Below are 23,016 nucleotides of genomic sequence, written 5' to 3'. Positions count from 1 at the left end.
TAGCGATAAGATACAATAAGCCCTCCCTGATTCTAAGGTCAACAGTAAATAAAAAAAAAAACTCTATAGTCGATATGCATTAAGTTAGAAGAGTAAGTTGAAGGTAGTCCTTTAAGGCAGACGCCGGTAAAAAAAAAAAAAAAAAAAGAAGAAGAAAAAGGATATCGGCTCTTGTTCCCTGTCAGCAACAAATATAAACACTATCTTACTTTCACTTTCTTACATGTCTGTGGTATCTTTATATTTTATATCTTTTATATATATTTATACAACTATGAATTTTACTGGGTTGTTACGCGTTATATTTCTCCATGGATTTGTTTGCATAATTGGGAGGAATCTTAAAAAAAAAACTAAAAAAAAAAAAAAAACTTCTTGTGCTCAGTGTTTGTTTTTGTCTCTACACAAAAATATAATTACTTGTAATCTATCTGTTTACCTGTCTATCTGCACTCTTTGCACAGTGACATGTGACCTCTTTGGTGCCATGACATTTGCCGATAGTCGCAAAGCCTTTACTATCCAACCAGAATTAGCTCACTTCTGGTGGAGGGGTGGGGGGTGGGGAGGGGAGGGGGGGGCAAAAAAACAAGTATGATGACAGCAGACAGCAAAGGGGGTATCATGATGTAATTATATAATTCAGGTTTTCTCAGCATTAATTCGTAATAACATCCTCCATATTAATATTTGAGAGTTTTTTTTTTCCCCCGTAAGCTTACATAATTCAAGGACTAGGTTAAGTGATAAAAGCTGGAAGTTTTATCCAGTACAGTGTCATTGTATTAAGACTGTTAAGCGCAAGAACATAATCCACTAAATAGAGCGATTTGAGATAAATACAATGAAATACATCCACCCACTGAGGCTCAGTTTCTAAGCATTATCATTTTAAGGATATAATTCAATCATATTTAGGCATGATTACTATGAATTGGGATATTTAATAATAGAAAATAAAGTAATCAGAAGTTAGCACAGGGAATTACGATACTTGATTTAAAGGGCAAGGTTTTAATTTGAGTGCACATATTATCTAAAGTTTGCTTTTTGGTCAGCATTTACTCGATTCATGATTCTGCTTTGTTATATGTCGGTAGCAGCGGGTCAAGTCGGGCTCTGAGGTGAGGCTGCACACAGGTGAAGGAATAAAGGAGGAGAACCGACGCCGTGGGGAATAAGAGATCATCGCAAAGAGAATGGCAAGAGAAGATAAGAAGAGAAAAAGCAGCAGGGAAACAGGAAGAACCAGGAATAAAAAAAAATAAAAAAAAAAATAAAAAAAATTGCATGCGAGGTAAAGAGAAAATCAGTAGAAAAAAAAAGAGGCAGTAGAGCCAGTGTTTGCCCTTGAATCATCAGCAGCAGCAGCCCTAGCCTAGTTTAGCTGCCCCTCCCCGACTCGCCGAGTCAGTGATAAATTAATAAGCACATGTCTTTGGGGGACATCTGCTTTTTCAGGCCTGTTATCTCCTACGCTCACCAAACATGCACAAACATTTCTCTTATTTGTTTTGAAAATGGAGGGAAGATCTCACAAAAGCAATCCTCCTTTTTAAACATGTCTCTTTATATTTTTTTGATGTGTAATGAAAAGCAAAGGAAAGCAATTAGAAAGCTTCAACTGACTTTCAAATGTTTGCCATCCTGAATTTTCTCCCAACTACATGTTCTTTGAAGCCCGAAGGTCTGACAGATGTTCCCGTGCACAGGCCTGCACGGAGCTGAACCTCGTTCCACGTACTCGGGATAAATCCAGCCTGCGGAGCTGCAGCTACGGCTGATTGGCAGAAAAGCGGGCCGCAATCATTTTAATTGGCAAAAAAATTGTTTTGTTATTCTTCGTTTCCAGCTCGTCAACGGTGATGTTTTGCTGCTTTTCTTTGTTTTCTAAAGTAAAGTGAATATGTTTTTTTCAAATGAAAAAAAAAAAAATAAAATAAAAGCAACTGGAAGACTTCAATTTGCAGTTTTAGAATTTTCTGATATTTTACTGACAAAATAAGTTACAAAATTTATCCCCCCCAAAAAAACAATCAGACAAAAAAAAAAATACAAAAAAAAAATCGATAATTCAAATAATCTTTTTTTTTTTGCTGCCTGACTTGTGTTCAATGTCTAGTATGATGAGCACTTAAACGCTCCATTCAGCAACATCACACTTCATATGCATACCGTGCAGTGCACCCCAGTACAACCAAAGCCCTCTGCAGCCAGCGGTTAATTGCCACGACACACTTCACCCGAACAGGTTAAGTGCCCCGCTTAATAGCATTTACCAAAAGGAGGAAGGCGTTTCTCCGAGCTGGTGATCTTTCCGATACTCCAGGTTATCCTATATATATATATATTTTTTTTTTTTCTGTCCTTCCAAGTCACATGTCACTACGTTTCTCACGAGGGCCGATGTGCCACACGAGTGAAACAGTAACACAACGTCCATTCTTTTGCTTCGCCGACGGGGCTGCAACAGTGAAGGAAAAAAAACAAAACAATCTTCAACGCCTACGGTGGAAAGACAAGTGCCGCTCTGTGTTGGCAACTGTGGGAGTGGAAGGAAAGCCGCATTTGGGTCGGGACATTTGCATGTAGTTTGTTTGGTTGTACTCTTCAAACAACCAACCTTCGATTTTCCTTCCTATTAAAGAAAGGCTTTTGATGGCAAAAAAAAACAAAAAAAAACCTGGGGAGAACTCCATTCATTTTATTTGCATGTGGACGATGCAATTTGCCAGAGAGCTCCATTTTTAAGAGTGTTTGGTCTCTAATAAAACCTGTAACCGTGTTTAAATACCACTTCATTTGCAATGTTGATGTGCTACACAGGGAAACATCTAAGACGGGCAATTCTGAGCACGCGTTACTAACATTTAGTGCTGCCGTGTTATCATGAGAGTCCTTTTAGTAAATCTGTGAAGGTAAATAGATCTTTTTATTTATTTATTTATTTATAGGACATACATTGTAATGCTCCTTGTTTCTTAAGCCTTCAGAGGTGACATTCAGCTTGAAAACTCACGCTGACCCGTCCTTTAATGGCTAAAGTAATAAACCCGGGTTTTTCTGGTGAAAGGAGAGTTTTTCAGACCACAGTGTGGAGTTTGCACGACTCAAATAATCAGCTTGTGTCAAATAAACAAATGGGTTGAGGATGAATATGAAATACTGTAAACAACGTTTAGATTGAGTTGCTTTGTACACCTGAAGGAACTCGGGTTTTTTTTTTTTTAACATTCGTGCTTTGTTCACACTGAAATTGTTTGGACTGGACAAATTCAGTTTGAGGGAAATAAATAAGTACCTCGGTATCATTTAAATCCTTTATGGCATAAGGTGTTTATCATTATCACAGTGTTATCTATTGTGATAAAGTACATCTTTTGCTAAATTGAGGAAGAAACTGTTAAACTGATCAAATAACCAGACAGTTTTTTTGTGTGTTTTTTTTGGGGTAAATGCAGGAAATTAAATAGCTGACAGATCCAAGTACTTTATCACAGCGACGCAGACGTCGTCATCGATCATGCACCATAAGGAAGGCGCGAAGACGAACACGTACGTACACAACGCAGGAAGTGCATTTAAACGTGACCTCGTTCTCTCGCGCCGTCTCGTATTGATAGAAATTGCCAAACCCTGCACTGTAAACTACCAGCTGGCCTGCCGCTATTACAGCATCCCTCTCCCTCTATTGTCTTTATGCTCTGCGCGCAGCTTGACAGCTCTATGAAAGCAGTGACAGTGCGATGAGGAAGTGAGACTTCTGTGAATCAATGAGCAAATCCCAGGCCCGTTGTTAAATACCGTAGAATAAACAAGCCTTTGCTCAATCACACGAGGACTGACTAAGCCTCAATTGACGGTGAGCTAATAGCTTACGCTGGATAGTACGAGTCCAGTCTTTCCAATCTGTGCGTGTCTGCGTGTCACCGTGTGTGTAAACAATACATCACAACACCGGCTGCGAGAGGAAGCTGGCGAGCGAGCGAGACGGAAGAGCATGCAAACGGCGACCAAGCAAATTTGCCGTTGCAGTTCGCATCACGTGACACGTTCACTGACGCTTTTCGTCGCTCTACTTTTACCCCCCTTTTTTTTATATATATATATATATATTTTCTTTAAGTGTTCTCGTGTGTAGAAATGCATGCGATATTAAGCCTTTCGGTGCTTTTTTTTTTTTTTTTTTTTCATTCTATGAGTTTAGGCAGTTTTGTGTTCACTCTAAACAGGGGACGATAAATGAGCTTAAATCAATGAGGATTTGCCGCTCCATTGCCGCCAGTCAAATGCTTATTTTCGGTAAAACACACGGCATACTAGATTTGCTGTTTAAGACACCAGAACTAAACTTCTTTCACTTTGTTTTGCTTCAGTAACAGAAGAAGCAAAAATCCATGTAAGTCCATGTATCTTTTTTCAGGTACGACGTTGTCCATTTGTGCCACAAAAAAAAAAAAAAATCTCAGAAAATACATATCACTCAAGATTTATTTGCTTTCGGGGTGATGATATGCAACTAATTTATCTGGAGACGCCGTCTCGTGTTTAAAATCTTTCCATGTCAGAAACAAATGTGTAAACAGAAGCCCACAATTAAAACCACAAGTGTTGGTGACTTCATGCAAATGAAAGACTGCAGGTGGGCAATAATCCAAAATTACTGTTCGTAGACTTCAAAGGGAATCATAGTGCACAATATGTTCATATGGTGTTTTTCGCAAAGTAATGATCAAGCTGGAGTTAAAAAACAAAAATAAAATTATTATTAACTTTTGTTTCACGCGAATAGTCTGGTTTAATGACATGCATAGGTGAATATAATAATTTGCTTTGAGCATTGGTTTGTGATTATTTTACGCATTGTCTAAATGTTGATATATATCAGTTTTGAAAAAAATAACCGCATTCATACTTTTTTTTTTTTTTTTATAATAAAAACAGCCATAACACTCGGTCCTACTAAAGACTACATTGGACAGTATTCACCCTGCACATCCACGTAAGCCGTGACATTTACCCCCAAATGTGTTGAGATAAAAAGAAATCAAAGAGCGCCAGTATCTTAAAAGTCTGTTTCCACATAAAAGCGAGGGATGACCGATTGAACCTCGTTCCCAGAAGGCACTACTTTATCGTAATTCATCTAGGTAAGCAATGACTTGACCCAAATGGCTCCAGGGAATTGTTGGCTGGTTTTGATCACTGGGTTTGTTGCCAGAAAACAGACTTTATTACTTTGCTCTCTGATCCAAGCCAAGCAGCACCACTGCCAAACTCAAGCCAGGAAAGCTCATCTTTGAGGTCAAGGTCAAATTAACTTGTTAGCCCATGTATTCGCAACGCATCGGCCAACTGAACACCGAGTGAGCATGAATCCCAAAGTAGTCAGCCAGACAGTGATATCTGACCGTCCGACGGCCGGACTGACCTCAATTTGGCTTCTGAAATCGATAAACACAAACAAAATCTCTGTGGAAGTAGTTCACGGTCAGTTATTAACAATTTTGAACCTCAATCCTGTTATAAAAGGACTGTTTCTACAAATAAATATACACTGCAACAAGTTAAACACTCTCAAATGTGTCCTTTCATGCCTCACTGTAAACAAACATTGCTCAATTTATAAAGAATTGAAGTACATTTCAGACAGTTCAAACTAACAACTTCAAATAAAGAAAGTCACTGGTTGGTCTGATAAAAAAAAACATTCAAAGTAATACCGTTGGGCTCTGGTAGTTTGTGACTTGTATTTAATTTTGCAAATGTTTAGACAAGTGAATCAATAAAATAATAATTACGCAAAGGGCTGCATGAAGGCAAACAAAAGTATTATTTTAGACAAATAGTCACAGAGAACAAAAAAAAGAGGTGGTAGTAAAAAGCCGTGGAACAAAATATTCAGGACTCGGGGCTTTCCAATCACATGAAAACCACAGACTTAAATGCAACATAAAGTTAATCACAACCAGTGTGTAAAAAACAACAACAACAACAACAAAAAAAAAGAAGGATGGCAAGGGTTACAGATTCAGCCTGTAACAGTTCGTCAGCCTGTATTTCCAGTCATGTGACTTCCATCGCTGTGCAATCTCCCTCACGGCCTGACACATTCAGCAGATGCTGTACAGTTAGAGCGCTGCCCTTAAACCTACTGAGAGCATGTTCTCACCCCCTCCCGATTAATTCAGCCCAACCAGCTGCTCAGAGCAGCATCTCTCCATCTGCCAACTGCTGCACTCGAGCTGCGGCCGCTCGCCTATCAAATGAAATCTGCAATAAAATTAAAGAACGTAGCGGTCTCGCCAGTGAGCGCAGCGCCATTGCAGCAAATGAAGACGTGATATCGACAACTGCGAGGATCTTATTACTCTGCTGAAACACAACACGGAGAAGGAACGCAAATGTAAATGTACAAGTATACCGATACAATTTTCAGTCACCCGATAGATCAAATTAGTAGGTCGACAGAATATCAATCACCAACTGTTTTGAATATTCAATCAATAATTTTGAGGAATTTTTTTTTTTTTTTTTTAGGAAATCTTTTTAAAATTGTCTAATTATAACAGTTTAAATGTGAATATTTTCTAGGTCCTTTAGTCCTACATGACAATAAACTGAATGTATCTTGGTTGTGGACTGCTGGTCGGGAATACAACGGATCATTTAGGCTGCACCTGTCCAAACATGGGTCGACAAAGACCAAACAAAAACAACAACAAAAAACAATAAAAATAATGGCAATAGTTACAGCTCTCTGTATGCGCGTTTAAAAAGGGACAATTTTAGAGATGCTCCGACCGAATCGTCTCGCCGTTATCGTTTGACACTCTACGTCCTTTACGCCTGCATTCACATCTCCTGCATCCAACACACTGACCACAAGAACCGACTGCTTACATCCAGAATATTCCAGATCGTGACATTTGCTTCACTTATGAGAGGTCACGTTTTAGGGCACCGGTGATCGTAGGAATTCAACTGAGAAACTGGTTATAGATAAAGTAGTCAGGTGTCTTTCTGCAGCTGATCCAGTGGATTAAAATACCTGGTAAATCTAGGAATTTGATCGAACGGATGGCCAATTCTATAATTCTAATCGGAAAATATAACTCTTAAAATGCTCACGGTGGATGTCATCTCACTGCTTTGGCCTGATCCGAGTTCAATGTATATCAACTGAAAATTTAAACAAACTTACTTATTCCAATCTTATGCTTGTACGAATCATTGTTGTCATTGTCAGCGAGTCTGAATTCTGTTTTCTCAGTTAGTTGTTAGTTGTATACGGCGTCGATTCAAGCGCGTGTTGGTCGAGTCCAAAAGCCCAAAATATTCAGTTGAGGATCTTGGAAGAAAAACAAAACCTGCAGATACTCAAAACGTGAAAAGCAGGAACCAGCAAATGTTTGCATTTCTTGCTTGAAATGAATTAGACAAGACAGTTGCACATCAGTATTAGGTGAAGGAAATAGTAATTTCAGCCCTACTCTTGTGACACATTCCTGAACAGACAGGGCATGTATGAACATGTTTGCCATCTACTAACTTGAGGACCTGTATCCATTTCCTGTGTTGTTTCTTAAAATGACAGTACAGGATCTGAAAGTAAAACTGACCATGTTGGCCTTTTTTTCTCTCTCTGATATTTGCAGGTAAAGATAACAACACATGAATAAAAGAAGATCTTTTCCCGTAGAAGCCCTTGTTATTTCAGCCGCCTAATGGACCATCTCCATTTACAGGATCTTTGGGCCAGGTCAGTGCCACACTGCATGAAACTGCTTTGGGCCAGTTTTGGCTCAATATACAGCAGGAGACAGCGCTCTGAATTTCCACAGCTTTTTGCTGGATACTGGAATATCTTCCAGACCTTTTGCAGTTCACATTATTGTATTTGAACGCTCGATTAATTCTTAAAATTATTTAAAACCCACTAATGTCAGCTTACACTTTTGTTCATCCTATTGTAGTCTGCAAAGCATTGCTAAAATGCTCAATTATAAAAACCAAATGGCGCTTAAACCAATGAGGTTATGAAACCTATATATATATATATTTTTTTACATACAGTTGTTAACATGTGCAGACTGGGATTAAATCTGGTGAATTTCTGGCAGTGTGGAGACCAGCTTTACAGATTTGGACCGCATTTGATTTGGCTTGGCCACCATCCACAGAGGCTAAAACAACCACTCAATGACCTGACAACAACAGTCCCACACTGCAGGCAGCGGTGTGATTATGACACTGCTGTGTGTGTGTGTGTGTGTGTGTGTGTGTGTGTGTGTGTGTGTGTGTGTGTGTGTGTGTGTGTGTGTGTGTGTGTGTGTGTGTGTGTGTGTGTGTGTGTGTGTGTGTGTGTGTGTGTTTTCCTTCCACATAAAAACTACGGGTCGTCTTACGTGCTCGTCTTATCTGCAGGAGGCTGGAGAGTTTTGACACTGTTGGTATGTGCACACGTGAGATTCTTCACATAAAGGGCTACAGATTCAGGGTCGTACAAACTGAAGGAGAATGAACGTTAATCATCGCAAAGCCTTCGAGTCAATCAAATGACATTGCATGTTTATTCACGCTGTCATTGAGCAACCTCAACATCTTCTTTTTAAGTATCGCTTAGTTTTTACAAGTCTTTGAAAGCGTTTTAGGGAACCAAACGACATGGTGGATCTCTATTTAGTAGCCAGTCAAACACACTTGTTTCTTCATTTATTTATTATACCTAGCTAGACATCAGTAATTTTTTTTGAATAACGTGTTTTTGCCAACTTTCACAAGTGAGGATTTGCTGCTTTTTTTGGACAATAAATTGAATATCTTTGGTGTTTGGGGTTTAATTTGCCACTTTTTAATCTGGAGAATGTATAATGTTCATTCCTCACCATTCTGACACTTTATATGTAAACCAATATATATGAAAGTACGATTTCTGCTCTATTGTCACATTAGATCACTTTAGTTCTAGCTAAGTGTTCATATAGTGGGAGCCGCATGCAGAGATGTCAGTATCAATCCAAAGTGTATTACAGCAAGCTGACTCAACAAGTTTTCAACATTTTTCCAACATCAGCAAAACTACAAAGTTGACCTTTACTCTCTGCGCTGTCAATAGACATTCCTGCCGTTTCTCACACAATAACCAAACTGTTTCGGTTGCACGTAAAAGTACTGAGCAGGAACACCGATTTTGCACAAGGCAGACGCAATTGAACATTCGTGTTGTTGATATTTCTGAGATATTAACATCAGGAACTTTATAAGAACACACTTATAGAGACGAAAAGAAACATTTCCTCACCTTGAACTCTTTTACATTTGACTCTTAAGTGTATTTTCTGCTATCTGTGGTATTATTTTTTTACATCAGGGATTTTCTACGTCTATGTATGAATATATGGCACATGAGTATATTGTTATATCTAAAGGGCCAGAGACAACATAAAGGCTTTGTCAAGTAAGAATATACCACAGAAGCATAAGAGGATTTTACAAAAGTAACTTAAAATTTCCTTTACGTGTACATTTTTCAGGTTTTTTTTTTTTTTTTTTTAAAGTTAAACTCAGGTTCAACTCGGATACTGTTTCAGTTTGTGATTTTGATTTGACGAATGCAATATAGACAAAGACAATGGTATTAAAAATGCAATCATCGTTCCTCGACTTGTTGATGTTGGCAACAGTGTCAGGCAGCAATTGTATCATTTTAATTAACAACTAATCTCATGATGGTTTTCTCCATTATTTACTATTATGTTCTATCAGCAATTTTTAATCCACAAAATGTAAAAAAAAAAAAAAAAACACAATGAAATCTACACAGCTCATTTTGTACGAGTAACTGTACAAAATAAAATTTACAACCAAAGAACAACAGCAGATTGTGAAAGCTTGATGATTGGAAGATATTGTTTGGTATTTTTGCTGGAAAAAAAAAAGTCTGCAGCTGCAAAGCCACAGGCTGATTTTCTGTCAATCAAATCTCTATAATCTCGTAACATTGACTTTGCATGCAACTTCTTCAGGAATTACAGCTTCATTTTTGACCCAAATGACCCAAATAATGTTGTCAGTGTGTGCGATAACGTCCCCGCAGTAGGGTTTTTGTAAAGCGTGGCTGTGCTTGTGCCCGCCGCACACCATATGGGCAGACAAATCCAATCCGTCCTAATTCAGGGCAATGGCCAGATACGATTATGCAATCTGCAAGATTTCAGAGAGCCCAGAAATAAACGAGAGCTCCTCTCATCAATAAAACGACATTCATAAAGATGAATTACTTGCAGATGACGAAACCTATTTGATCTGAAACGGGGCAGGCAAAATTAAAAAAAACAACAACAACAAATCTTAATGACAAACAACCGAGGCACAACAACAACAACAACAACAACAACAAAAAACCCAGCAGAACATTCCAGCACATTCAGCTCGATGGAGCCGAGCAGGAAGCATCTGTCAGCGGTGAAGCTTTCCAGAAACAGAAAACGAAAGTAGGGCTCCGGTTCAGGAGAACAAGAACTCACAGACAGCCCGAGACGGACGGGGCTTTGCACGCTGGTTCTGTTAACAACAACAACAACAACAACAACAACAACAACCATCAGAACCGGAAGAGGGAGGGGGGGTTCTGATTTTTTTTTTTTTTTTTTTAAAAGACTGCCAACGCTGTTAAATCTCTACAAAACAATAAAACAACAAAAACACCACGCACTGAGCGGTTTTGCTTGCGGCACCACAGAGAGAAAGAAAACACACACAAAAAAAACTTCCGACTTTTAGTATTTTATGGCAGTTTTTTGTTTTTTTTGGTTTGTTTTTTTTCCGGAGCCACAGATGTGATGGAACTGCCATTAACCGCTGCTAGCCGTTAGCCGTTAGCTCCCGGTGAGCACCACAAATGAAGTCAGAAACCATTAAAGCAAAAAATAAATAAATAAATAAAAAATAAACCACCGAGGCGCGATGAACAGATACGACCGCGACAGATAAAATTCACAAAGCGCATTAAAAAAAAAAAAAAATGATAAAAAAAAAAAAAAAAGTGACTAAAATTAAGACACAAAAAAAAAAAAAAAAAAAAAAAAACGCGGCGTCGGACGGAGTTAGCTTAGCGGGGCTAGCTCTTTAGTTTAGCGGCCGAAAGATGCCCGACGGAACCAGAAGAAGAACCGCTTTGAGCACGGAGCTCAGCGGGTCGAGGAGCGGGTCGCCCCGGGGCGGTCTTACCGGGTCAAAGCGAGCAGCGATCACGGAGCCAGACGCATCAATTTCTTGCTTCGGTTTCTGTGGCCGACGTCCTTTTTCTTTTTTTTTTTTTTTTTTTTTTTTGGCGGGGGGGTGGAGAGAGAGAAGGGTTGGAGAAGACGACAACTTCGACGATGATCAAAGCTGCTGGCGATGGAGAAATACCGTCGGGATCGTTGGGAAGATACTCGACATTTAATGTGGTTCCTGGTTTTCTTTTTCTTCTTGCTCGGACTGACTCGACTCGGCTCGGCTCGGCTCGGCTGCCCGTTTCTCTTTTTTTTTTTTGCAGGTCGTTGCTTAGAGACACACACACACACACACACGCGCGCACACACACACCCTCCGGGGACAAACCTGCCAAATACTGACCCCGCCTCTTTCACTCCGAACACAGCGGGGAAGGCAGCTGCCAAATACTGACCCCGCCTCGCAGACAGAACATTCAAGTCGCCTGTGAAGCTTTATTTTTTTTGTATTAATTTAACTGGAGATGTTATCCATATTTATTTATTTTATTTTTTATTATTACTGGCAGGGTTTCCCCTTCCATTATAACACATACAATTTCAGCACCCACGCGTTATTTCACAGCAACCTAATAAGTCAGTATGGCTTCATCATTTAGCTCACTATTTAGTTATTATTATTTTTATGCTGCATTTTTTTTTAATAAATATTGTTAACAATCATAGTCCAAAATTATGTTAAAATATGTCGTTTTTCACCACCACTACCAAAGCACCCCTAAGCTCTCCAGAAACATGAGGATAACGCTGAATGGTAATGACACTATTTAATCCCCTTATCTACACACATGTCAGGACTACAATATTGTGCTCCCATATATTAATCTGTTGGATAAATAATAATCCTGAGACTTTGTTAACATATTGTTAAGTACACAAAAGCCTACAGTCTTCAAACAACTTTAATATTTGTTGTAGTTTGACTGTAAGATTAAGGTTGCATTTATTTAACCTGACCTTTACAATGTTGGTTTTGTTTCGTGTATTTTTTTCTAAAAGTAGTATTCATTTTCCCTCCTTTGTAGTTTTTAATAGTGATATTTGATCTATATCAAGTTTGTGTATGTATAAATGCGCAAACTCCATGAACGTCAGTTGGTATCTACCGCCACCTGGTGGACTGAAAGAGCTCCGTCTGCGTCCTCTTTTTTTTCCTTTTCTTCCTTTTACACATCTGTCACATCTTTATTTCAATTTCAATTGCAATAGTTACTCGAATGAAGCGAAAATACAAACGTGAACTGCTCTATAGACACTTTATTGCTGTATTTATTGTTTTACACTCAGTGGAATGGCTAACGGTGTGTTTGGTGGGCCAGTCCAAACACACTCACACACACCCTCCAAATATCTGTTACCAAACCAAGATTTAAATAGCAAAAAAACCAACAACTCTACGGCAGTAATACAATATACATGACACTATAAAGTCTTAAGGTGAATTCATTCTCACTAACATATAGGCTATACTGGTCCATTTACAAAATGTTGCTTTATATATATGTATATATATATATATATATATATATATATATATATATATATATAAGATATAAAACAAGAGTAATGCACATTCTTCAAAAGGTAAAGAAAATGTGGTGTTTTCGTGTGTATATGCAGATCGATTTGTGTGTGAATCACGTTCACCCAACAGTCGTAATCATAAAGTGTATCGACAGCGTACAAAATAATAACACAAATGACAGTGTTGTTTATGGAGGTCTGCTGGAGGAGAGATCATCAAAGTATCATCACCCATGTAGGAGACGGCGGAAAGTGTTAACGGCGGAAATGAATCGTCTGACGTATATGTGAAACATTTTTGAGTGTTGTTTCGTACGTGGGAAGTCATTTTAACTCCGAATGCAGCCGTTTTCAGCCAAATCTGTCATTTCTAATGTTAAAAATAAAAAAAGGGTTTTTTTTGTTTTTTTTCCCCTACTCTGGTCAAATTCGTAATCACCTAACAGCACAATTACACGTAGCCCATCTTAAAGGATAAATCTGATAATATTCAAAAAAAAATTTTTTTTAATTTTATTGTCAACAAATCACACGCCAAAAACAAACCAAAACCAATAAGCCAAAGCCTGATAGATCTAATTCCCCTGTGCCTTTGAGCTCTACTGTTGCCCAAATACTTTATTAGAAATGCATGATAGCACTGGGTGTTGTGGTTCTTTTATTACATCAACATGGTCACTGTGGTATATTTTGAGTTATTGTCGTGCTGTTGTAAAAACTCAACAACCACCTGGGAATATTCCCCCCCAAAAATGCCTGATTTACTCCTGTCTGAGTAATATCTGTGAAATACTGCAGCTCCCTTCAGACCTTTTAAAGTATCAAAGTATTTGAGGTGCCGGAAATTGGTTCGAAAAAAAGTGAGAAATAAGCTTTTGTTTTGGTTCTGTCGTGGGATGTCATGGGGTTGACAGTGTCACAAAAACACATCTTATTGTCAGTCTTATCCTTTAAGGACGTCATTTCAAGCAGCTCAAACGGTTATAGAGACAGTTTTGTATGAGATGTTGCTTCAGTACACGTTTATTTCTAGAGGAGGAGCTAAAAAAAAAAAAATTAAAAAAAAACTTTCAACCCGTGAAAATACATAACGAGATAATCCTTTGTTGATGTAAACTGCAGATAGTTTTTGCCTTCTTAGTGTGTTCGATGATCGAGCTTTGGAAAGAACTTCCAATAAGCACACGTAGCAATGGCACAAAGATCTGTATGGATTATTTACTGCATCTAAAACCCTGCAGGTGAAGTGAGATCATACTTTATGAAATGGTTCCTGCAGAGCGGCGTGGTTTGTTTGACACTCATGACTAGCATACTAGGACATGGTAAACAAACACGCACACACATACACACACACACACACACACACACACACACACACACACACACACCAAACACACACACCCACACACACAAACAGTGGTGGATCTCCTCAATCTGTATGACCAATAGAAACTTCTGTATTAAATGTAACCACGCTGATTCTCCTCTAAGAAAACAGAGAATCTAATTCATGGAGAGCCTTTATCACCGCGTGTCGACTACAGCCGGATCCTAAATGCTGGCGTCGCATCGAATATATACCCGCCATACTGAACAAAGAGTCGTGATAATCGCAACACCTACACTGTGTTTTTCCAAAGGAAGATTTGCCCCGTTTTCTTTAGAATGACTTTTTCTTACCCATTCTTCACTTTGAAGCCAACGCAAAAGAGAAGTCCCTTTAAATAACAACTGAACAAACCTACAGCTGTTCGAACACAGATGGCGGTGTCTCTCGTCCACTAGTTGACAAATATAACTACAGTTGTAAAGACTGGAGCGGTGAGTGACTGCGACTAGATTGATGGCCGACTAAAGCGAGCCCACCGGCTTATATACAAACTATAGATATCTCTTAATGTGCTTGACAGATCTCCGGCAGAAGAGGGAGAAGTACAGTTTCATTATGTCTTGTACTTCACAAAAACAGTCCTGGTGGTGTTGTTGTCGTCTTTTTTTCTTTTTTCTTTTTTTTTTTTTTGTCTCACTTGATCCATGTGTGCTGGGAAGCCATGGTTTTATGCTTCGTACACCCTGTGGGGAGAAATAGAACAAAACTAGAGTTAACAAACTAGAATTGAGTCACCTATTTTGCTTAGACTTCCCACCAGGTGCTTCCCTTTCGTCTCCGCACGAGATCAAACGTGTGCTAAGTGAAGAGCCGTGACTTTAATCACTATGTAAATGTGGGAAATGTTCTTTTGTTCAAGAGATCTCCACCTTTTCAAAAGGACCTTTGTCCACGGCTGACCCAGAGCTCTGTCGTCCCCGTGGTGGAGGGAGGGTGAGAGGAGTCGTTTCAACAAAACAAATCAATAAAGCATCCCTGGAAAGCCACAGGATGTGGCCTATTACTCAGTCAGTGATAACAGAGGCTGGTACATGAAAGGGTGCATGTGAGATAGGAAGTCAGGGTCTATAGGAAATCATCAAGTAGCAGCTTTTTAGGTTTGCGACTTACTAAAATGGAAAAAGCCCTTTTTTTTTATTGCACATATTAAACAAACACGATGTAACGTGTGAAATAGTGAAGCTTTAGAGGTGCTTGTAGGAAGATATTGTTACATCTGGACAGATCCTGGCGAGCTGTTTCCCCCTGTTTCAAGGCTTCATGCTAAGCTAAGCTAACCAGCTGCTGGTTATATCTAACACACAAAAACAAGAGTAGTTTTCATTTTTTTTTTCCACCAGAAAGAAAACAAGTGCATTTCCTAAATTCTACAATATTCTTTTTGAATCAAATAATTGTTGATTGCATTTGTAGGTTTGATGTAATTTTCTCACAGCATGCTACCTGAAGTATGTATCAAAATACTTGTAGAACATTTGTCCTTCTTTAACAACAAAGTTGTGATAAATACTTTCTGCATATTCTTCTCATTTATTGCCTAAAAATATTTTTACCATTTACTTAATAAAATTGTAAAATACACTAAATTTAAAAAAAAAAAAAAACAAATTCAAAACCCCCAGGCCATCGTTACACCTTAAATTTTAAGCTGGTCTGTTTTATCAGATGTCGTCCGGGAGGATAATATTACCTGTGCTTGTCCTTCCAGATGCGGAACCATTTGACCAGATTCTTGGTGCTCTGAAGTTTGGGATGAAGACAGTATTCCTGCCCCTTGAACCGAGACACGTTCTCCATCGTCACACTGAGGGGAGGAAGCGGAAAGGAAATCATATTTAAACCCTTATGTAGGCACGAAACGGAGGGAATTTTCACCACCATCTGTTTAATTGAAAACTGTAGCGCCTTTAAAGCTCGATGTCAGCATGTTCCCACAAAACACAGAGCTCACGTGTGTATACAGAATTTCTACAAGAAAACAGGTCCACAAGTCAAACACTGACCCAAACAACCCGTCACCAGGATCTGCTGCGACTATATCATGACCGAAAAAAATCATTTAAGTGTGAAAAATATTTAAAAAATTGTGCTTTTTGGACCCAAGTTCCAACCGTTGTGAAATAGTTTTCTAAGTTTGACTGTGAAAAAGTTTGGATCAACTATAAGAGCCAGCTTTAATGTGAGTTTGGATGAACTTCAGTGGAGGTGAATAGAATAAAAACACAGTTTTGAACTACTTCCAAGCGTTTAAAAGCCATTATGACTCCTCTGAATAGAGACCGGTCAAGTTGTAGCCTGGTTGACATGTTTTTGCCCTAAATTTTAGCTGCTGCTCAACACTGATGCCAATAACTTTTCAAGAGATAAATGCCCTCAAAATATAAAAGATCAGCTTGCACAGCTTGACCAGCGTCTTGGCAATGGAGCAATATTATGGAGCTGCCACTTAAAAATGTGACATCTGAGCTCATTGAATCAATTGGTCTGTCTGTAACCCTCTGCTTAAGGCAACGGTAGGGACAGTCCGCCTGCATTTGGCATATTCAGGCCAAACAAGGGAATGCGGTGGTTGAAAAAAAAAAAAAAAAAAAATGAAAAAAAAAAAAAAAAGCACCCACCGTGCCACGGGGCCTCTCTGTCCAGAGACACACTCAAAGCCTCAACAGGCCATGAATGCTTAATGGCTTGACTGGAACAGAAAAGACTCAACTCTTTAAAAAAAAAAAAACAAAAAAAAACTGCTGCATTCAGTCGTTATAAGGATAAGATTAAAGAGTTTTTGCATCTATTTTCCTGCCCATTCAGTTGTCACTTTGTTTGGCTATTGAAGGCTTTAGTTGGATGGCTCTATGTGCTTTGTTATGGAGGAACTGAGCTTTGCGTGTGTGTGAGCTTAATAAAGAGAACATGAGAGCATGTGTGTGTGTGTGTGTGTGTGTGTGTGTGTGTGTCCGTGTGCATGCCAATGGATTCATATCTGCGAGGCTACTCAGCAGGGGTGAAATTTTACCTAATTACTGTGTTAATCTGAGCCTTGGTTCCTGCTCATTTACATTCACCTGGGTAGCTGCAGCACAGCCACCGGCTCTAAAAGCTATCTGGGGTACGGATAGACGGGAGGTTGAAAATTACATAAAAGAGAGGACTTACATAAAGAGCAAGAAGGGAAAATTGTGGAAAACAAGGCGAAATGAGGAGAAACAGGGACATTTGGGGCTCCCAGTCCTGTGTGTGTGAGGAGTGGCCGCTCAGAATGCCAAACTGAAAAGCCGTAAACCAAACGACCAGAGAGGCGACTCTCCTGCTCGTTTCTCTCCCACTCGCTTTTCTTTCTGTGGCTTTCCGGAGCCTGCTGGGGCTCATTTTTCACCGGGCACCAATGGCTGGTGGCCCCCATCTCATGCTAATAGAGCAACCTTGAATGATGGCTGTGTGGCGGGTACACACACACACACACACACACACACACACACACACACACACACACACACACACACACACACACACACACACACACACACACACACACACACACACACACACAGACCTGTGAGTTGATGCAGATCAAATCAAATCTAATGTTTCTGAGGGGTTTATTGGATTTCCTGCACTTGATGTGACTACATGTCTTCAAAAACAGCAGAATCACTTGGCCTCATACCTTTTTTGTAATATCTATAGACACACTAATACAAAAAACATGTTGTTACTCTTCTTCTTCTTTTTTTTCAACTTTTTTTTTTAACTTCAACTGTGTTGTGTTTTTTGTGACTTTAGTATATATATAAAAAAAATTATGATTATACCACCCTTTACATATTTATTATCTTTAAAAACAAACAAACAGGGTATTTCTCAAACAGCCAGTTACCGATACATGAATTGATTGGATGGCATCAAAGTAATCTTATTAATTTCAACAAAAGTGACGTTTTATTTATAGTAGAATAAATATTTGTATCTAATATAAGTGGACATTTCCCCAGTGTTGAACACACACATCCACACAAACAGTTTCCTCCCTGCTGTTACCCAGATTGTGCTCTCTGTGTGATATTGTAATTTGGCAGCAGGTGGCAGCAGAGTTTGTGGCTCGAACACAAAACGGACTCCCCGGAGGCTGACATAACTTGCCCATCTGTTGTGTCTTCGGAGCTTTGACACAAAACTTCAAATAAATTCCTCGCTGAAATCGCAGCTCACATTTCTTGGCTACGCAGGAAGGGAGACCGGATCGCCAACGCTCGAAACCCAGAGGAACTATAGCACATATTGTGCACATGATATAAGTGTGGTTATTTATTTAAGCACCACGGGTTACTTGGGAGTCTGTTCGGGTGCCTTGAGAAGAGGAGGCTTGATTTGGACACGCTGCATTCCCCGATGCCTCAAAATGAAAATCTGTGTGCTTGAGCTGTGACTTAATGGATCAAAGGTCACGAGGCAGAGAGAAAGAGAGAGAGTAGGTAAAAGGATCAAATACTCTATAACTCAAGCTAAGACCTGTGAGTGAGGCTGAAGGCTGGGCTGCAGGGACCTTCTGAGATAATACTTACTCATGTGTAAGTTTATTGTATTTGTATTGAATTAGTATTTATTGGATTGGATTGGATTTATTGTATTACGTAATGATGGTGCACTGTTCTTCATGCATGCTTTGCACACAGCCACCCTGTTTTTATTTTGTAATAACAGAGTTGGTAGTGCATGAATTTATCTCGAAAGTTAATTATAATGTCCTGTAAAAGTACTTAAAGATCCCAGAATGTTCTGGAAAGCAGGGCTTCCTTCCTCCTCACCTTTCCAACTCATTAATCATCCCTTTCCTCTTTGGTTGTGATTAAATCATCAGTTTTATTGCCGGACTGTAAATCCTTCCAAGTGCATTCAGCATAGTCGACAGGGTGTTTGGATAATGTCCATGCAGCCGCTGATTATTTTTTATGGTATTTTGGAGTACAGTCATGTCACAGGAACAGTTGTAAATCTCCTGCTCATCTGCGGATTGTATAACATCGTTTCACAGTAAATACAGGAAGAATAAGATATGAAAGAGAGGAAAAAAGGGGGGAATAGAGAGAGGTAAGAAACGAAAGAGGATAGACAGACACGGGCAGGAGAAGGTCGAGGGATTAAGGAAAAAGACGAGTATAAAGACGAGGAACATGAGGTGAGAGAGGGAAAGCAGACACAGAAGAAAGAGATCTAGCAGATAAAATGACATGAAGAGCGACAGACTGAAAGAGAAGGAAAAAGCATGACTCACAATATCATCTTCTCTTGGCAGAACGGGTGTTTGGGTTTGATCTCCAGCTTCTGCACATCCTTGTATCTGATCTTTGGTCCTTTTCTGGTGCACCTGCACTTGTAGGCTGTTGGGAAATAAAACACACACGTTAAGACTGAGGTGTGTTCTTGCAAGCCCTCGTCCCCCCCCCCCACCCCCTCCCCCGAAAACAGACATGTGTTGGACTGCTGGGGATTTAAGGTCACTAGTTCCAGAGAAGAAGAAACAAACACAGCGAAAATTGACAGAAAAGTTCATTCTTTGTGATTTGTCAGCAAATTGGTTTTAAATCGTGCCTAAGTCCCCAGTTTATCTTGGAATTATACACCGACAAGTGAGTATTTTCTGTTCCTATATTTATATCTGGCAACTGGCGTGCAGTTCAAATCCTGCCAGTTTCACTAAAATGGAAACTTCTCAGTTGAGAAAAATTGGCTTGAATTTCCCAGACCACGAGTTTTACACCTTGTTGATTTCTCACTGCAGAAAAATGGCTCGCTGTTTTATACAATTCAAGCTCGAAGTCGTCCAGGGAGAAACTGTGGCTTCAACTGTCCTGCAGCTGTTGTACGAAACTCACTTTTCATGCCTCTTTTAGTTAGTAGTTTATAAAATTCTGCAGGTCAGCTGATGCCCTGCTTTGTTTTGAATCCACATTTAATCAGACTTCTTACACATCTAAACATTTATTCATTTCCAGCTATCATCTTCTCCCGGCCCAGTTTCCCAGCTGTTGGGACTTCAAGCCGCTGAATAAACGCCGAGGAAATGGGTTTTGCTGGGTCTGTGGATTTGTGACGGGAGGTGGTGACCTGAATAGTCCCAAGGTTTCCTTCATCCATCACCGGCTAGCCGTCCTGACCAGCGGCCACTAAATCTGTCACGAGCCCCACAGAGGAGCCAGCACCGAGCACACTGAGACACACTGGACAACAAAGGCCAGCAAGACAGCTGGGAAAACACTGGCGTTAATGTATTAGATGTAGGGAAACAGAAAGAGATGTCTGTTTACTGTTTTCTGAAATTAGCTACTTGCTTACTTCCATTTTCTGGCTTCTAAACACAAAACATCTCAAGAGAAATAACAACGACTCAAAAATGAATACAAATATGGTAAAAGGACAACTTTCCAACCAAATGTCAACGGCATTTTATAAACGTAAATGCCAAAGAATTTAGCAAAATAAATGTAAATCTATTGCATATAAGTTGATGAGTATTAGTTTCCTGTGGTTCTGCCCAATATTATGATGCTATTTGATCAAATTCAAGCAAAGAGCTGACACCTAATAATAACGTTATAATGCCCCTGCTAAATACAGACATTTTTCCCAAAAGTTTGACAGTTGCAGACACAAGAGAATAAAGTTTGAACAGAGAAAAAAGGTTTTCCTCTTTAAACCAAAGAAGAAAATATTGACATTTTGGAATATTGGATTTTAAATTATTTCAACTACATATGGTGGCACACACGCTGAGTCCCAGAGGGGTGTTCAGGGTGCGAGGAGGTTTGCCAACACACGGCTCATTATGAAATCAGATTTTGTTGTTGTTGTTGTTGTTGTTGTAGCCTATTCATCCTTCCAGTTTAATTTCAAGAAAATCTCAATGTTTACGGATACCAAAGTAAGAGAAAAACAAAAGTTTTGCGTTTTAGATGAGGAGTAAAATGCATGCAGCAGGTGGTGTATTGGTGATGTCAACATGAAGTCAGTTCATAGACTTGCAAGCCAACGCACCACTGAGACACCAGAGCAAAGTTGTTGTCATGAGTTGCGCTGCCTTGGAAATCTTTGGCAGCAACTTCTTGTTTTAAACAACCCTCTGAATCAAGGAGTCATTTTGCATTTAATTTATCCTTTTACGTACACATAACAGAGCAAACGAGACCTGAACCCCCCTTTAGCTTCCACTTATTGTTCTGTTACATCACCATAGCTTAAGAGCGAAACCACCCATTTCCCCCCACCAATTTTTTTTTTTTTTTTTTTTTTTTTAACAAATTCAACGCGTTTAACTTTACCTTCTGCGCTCAGGACGTACAAAGCCACCACTAACAGAAGCAGCACCGCTGTGCACCGATGCATGTCTTCACCAGTGAAAGGAATATGTTCTTTTATGAAGTTCCTCAAAATCCGAAGCCCTCCAAACTCTCTACACGAGTGAATGCACCAAAAAAAAAAAAAAAAAAAAGAGAAAAAAACAACAACAACAACAGAGGATCTTTCGAGATGTAAATAATATCCACTCGCAGTGACTACTGGATGGCGGAACTGGAGGAGCGCTGAAGGTTTTCTGCCTTTTGGAGTCCCTTCGGAGCGCTGATTGTGCAACTCCGTCTGTGCGTCCTGAGCGCTTGGATGAATCTCCAATCCCTCGTTTAGGTCTCTCTCTCTCTCTCGCTGGCTGTGGAGAGGCAGGCAGCAGCTCTTTTAAAAAGCTGCCCGCTGTCCCCTTCTCATTAATATGCACGGCCAGACAGCGAATCAAACACTTGTGGCCTGCGAGGGAGAAGCGGAGAACATGGAAAGGGGAGGGGAGGGGAGGGGGGGGGGGGGGTCAAGGAAAAATACAAAAAAAACCCCGCATAGTGTTCATCACCATAGGGGTGAGATGACGTCCGCTTCGGTCGACTGTGTTGGCCAGTTTATGTTTGCACTGATGATAACTGACAGAAAACCTCGCGGGGCGCAGAAAAACGACAGAATGAGAAGACTGGCGAAGTTCTGAACAACAGATTATTTTTTTAATTTTTTTTTTTAACTAATATCTCTCTGAGACTCAAAAAGTGAAATACATATGAGAAGTTTTGCAGAAAAAAAATAAGGTTACCTAACACACTTCAGGGCAAGTGAAGGCAACACTTTTGTGCCAGAGACCTGAATTATTCTGAGCAAGACTCGTGCCTGGTTGCCATAGCCACGGGAAAACTAGTTTCCCACTGGCTCTAAACTGTCTGCTAAAATCACATATGTAACTCAAAAGTTTAAATGAAGACCGTGAGATGCGACTGCGAGCACAGAAAGACAAATAAGTGAACCTTTAAGTCTAGTTAATTGAATTATATGTGGTTTCAAATGGTCATGAATGAATTTACCAGATTTAGCGTTTTACTGACTCTAAACAAACTTAAAATGATGATATTATGAACTACTTTTCAAATAGATTTAAAATATATGAAAGAAAAAAACTTATAAAATTATAATGAACTTGGCGGCCACTTCACTTAGTGTCCTAACCAGACTGTATATAAACGTGGACGTAGCTTCCGGTTCTGAAAAATTAGGCTTATTCAGAAATAACTTCAATTGCAATACCATCGAGGGCCTCTCCAAAAAGCCTGCGGCTCCATAGACTCCCATTCAACTTCGCTCATGAAATATAAAGTCGATGCATTTTGTTTCCCACAAGTCATTAGAGTGTTGTTAGCTAAAGTCCCTCCATTATATAAGTTTTCTGGTGGTCCAAACGAAAATATTCCTGTCATTAAGGAAATATTAAGCCTCAAAAGGCTGTATACTTATCGTGAGATC

General features: G+C 39.5%; 2 protein-coding genes across 5 annotated transcripts in view; both read right to left on the bottom strand.

Annotated features, from left to right (window-relative positions):
• Nucleotides 1-11,596, bottom strand: part of fam13b (family with sequence similarity 13 member B) — a 72,771-nt gene extending 61,175 nt beyond the window's left edge. For 2 of the 4 annotated variants that reach the window (XM_069701787.1, XM_069701784.1), the window contains exon 1: nt 11,233-11,596. The gene's annotated coding sequence lies outside the window, so the exon portion shown is untranslated. The remainder of the gene's footprint in view (nt 1-11,232) is intronic. The other 2 variants (XM_069701786.1, XM_069701785.1) reach the window with 1 other exon arrangement.
• Nucleotides 11,597-12,521: 925 nt separating this feature from the next.
• Nucleotides 12,522-21,915, bottom strand: cxcl14 (chemokine (C-X-C motif) ligand 14). Its single transcript, XM_069701783.1, has 4 exons — nt 21,507-21,915; nt 19,463-19,568; nt 15,887-16,000; nt 12,522-14,879 (listed from the first exon to the last, which is right to left on the bottom strand). The coding sequence occupies exons 1-4, from the start codon at nt 21,568-21,570 to the stop codon at nt 14,864-14,866; spliced, it is 300 nt and encodes a 99-aa protein (XP_069557884.1). The 5' UTR covers nt 21,571-21,915; the 3' UTR covers nt 12,522-14,863.
• Nucleotides 21,916-23,016: the final 1,101 nt, after the last annotated feature.

The sequence above is a fragment of the Brachyistius frenatus genome, unplaced genomic scaffold (genome assembly GCF_029030835.1).
Source record: "Brachyistius frenatus isolate BFR_SWC_R1_liver_20210118 unplaced genomic scaffold, ASM2903083v1 Contig_38, whole genome shotgun sequence".
NCBI classification, from domain to species: domain Eukaryota; kingdom Metazoa; phylum Chordata; class Actinopteri; family Embiotocidae; genus Brachyistius; species Brachyistius frenatus.
The sequence above is the reverse complement of the archived record's forward strand: the minus strand, read 5'-3'. Positions and strand labels throughout refer to the sequence as shown.

What these genes read in the sequence shown, in the direction of transcription:
- cxcl14 (XM_069701783.1), bottom strand. Translation starts at nt 21,570, where the DNA reads ATGCATCGGTGCACAGCGGTGCTGCTTCTGTTAGTGGTGGCTTTGTAC. An exon ending in GTACGTCCTGAGCGCAGAAG is followed by an intron (nt 19,569 to 21,506) that starts GTAAAGTTAAAC and finishes ATTTCCCAACAG; the next exon opens with CCTACAAGTGCAGGTGCACC. An exon ending in TGCCAAGAGAAGATGATATT is followed by an intron (nt 16,001 to 19,462) that starts GTGAGTCATGCT and finishes TCCTCCCCTCAG; the next exon opens with TGTGACGATGGAGAACGTGT.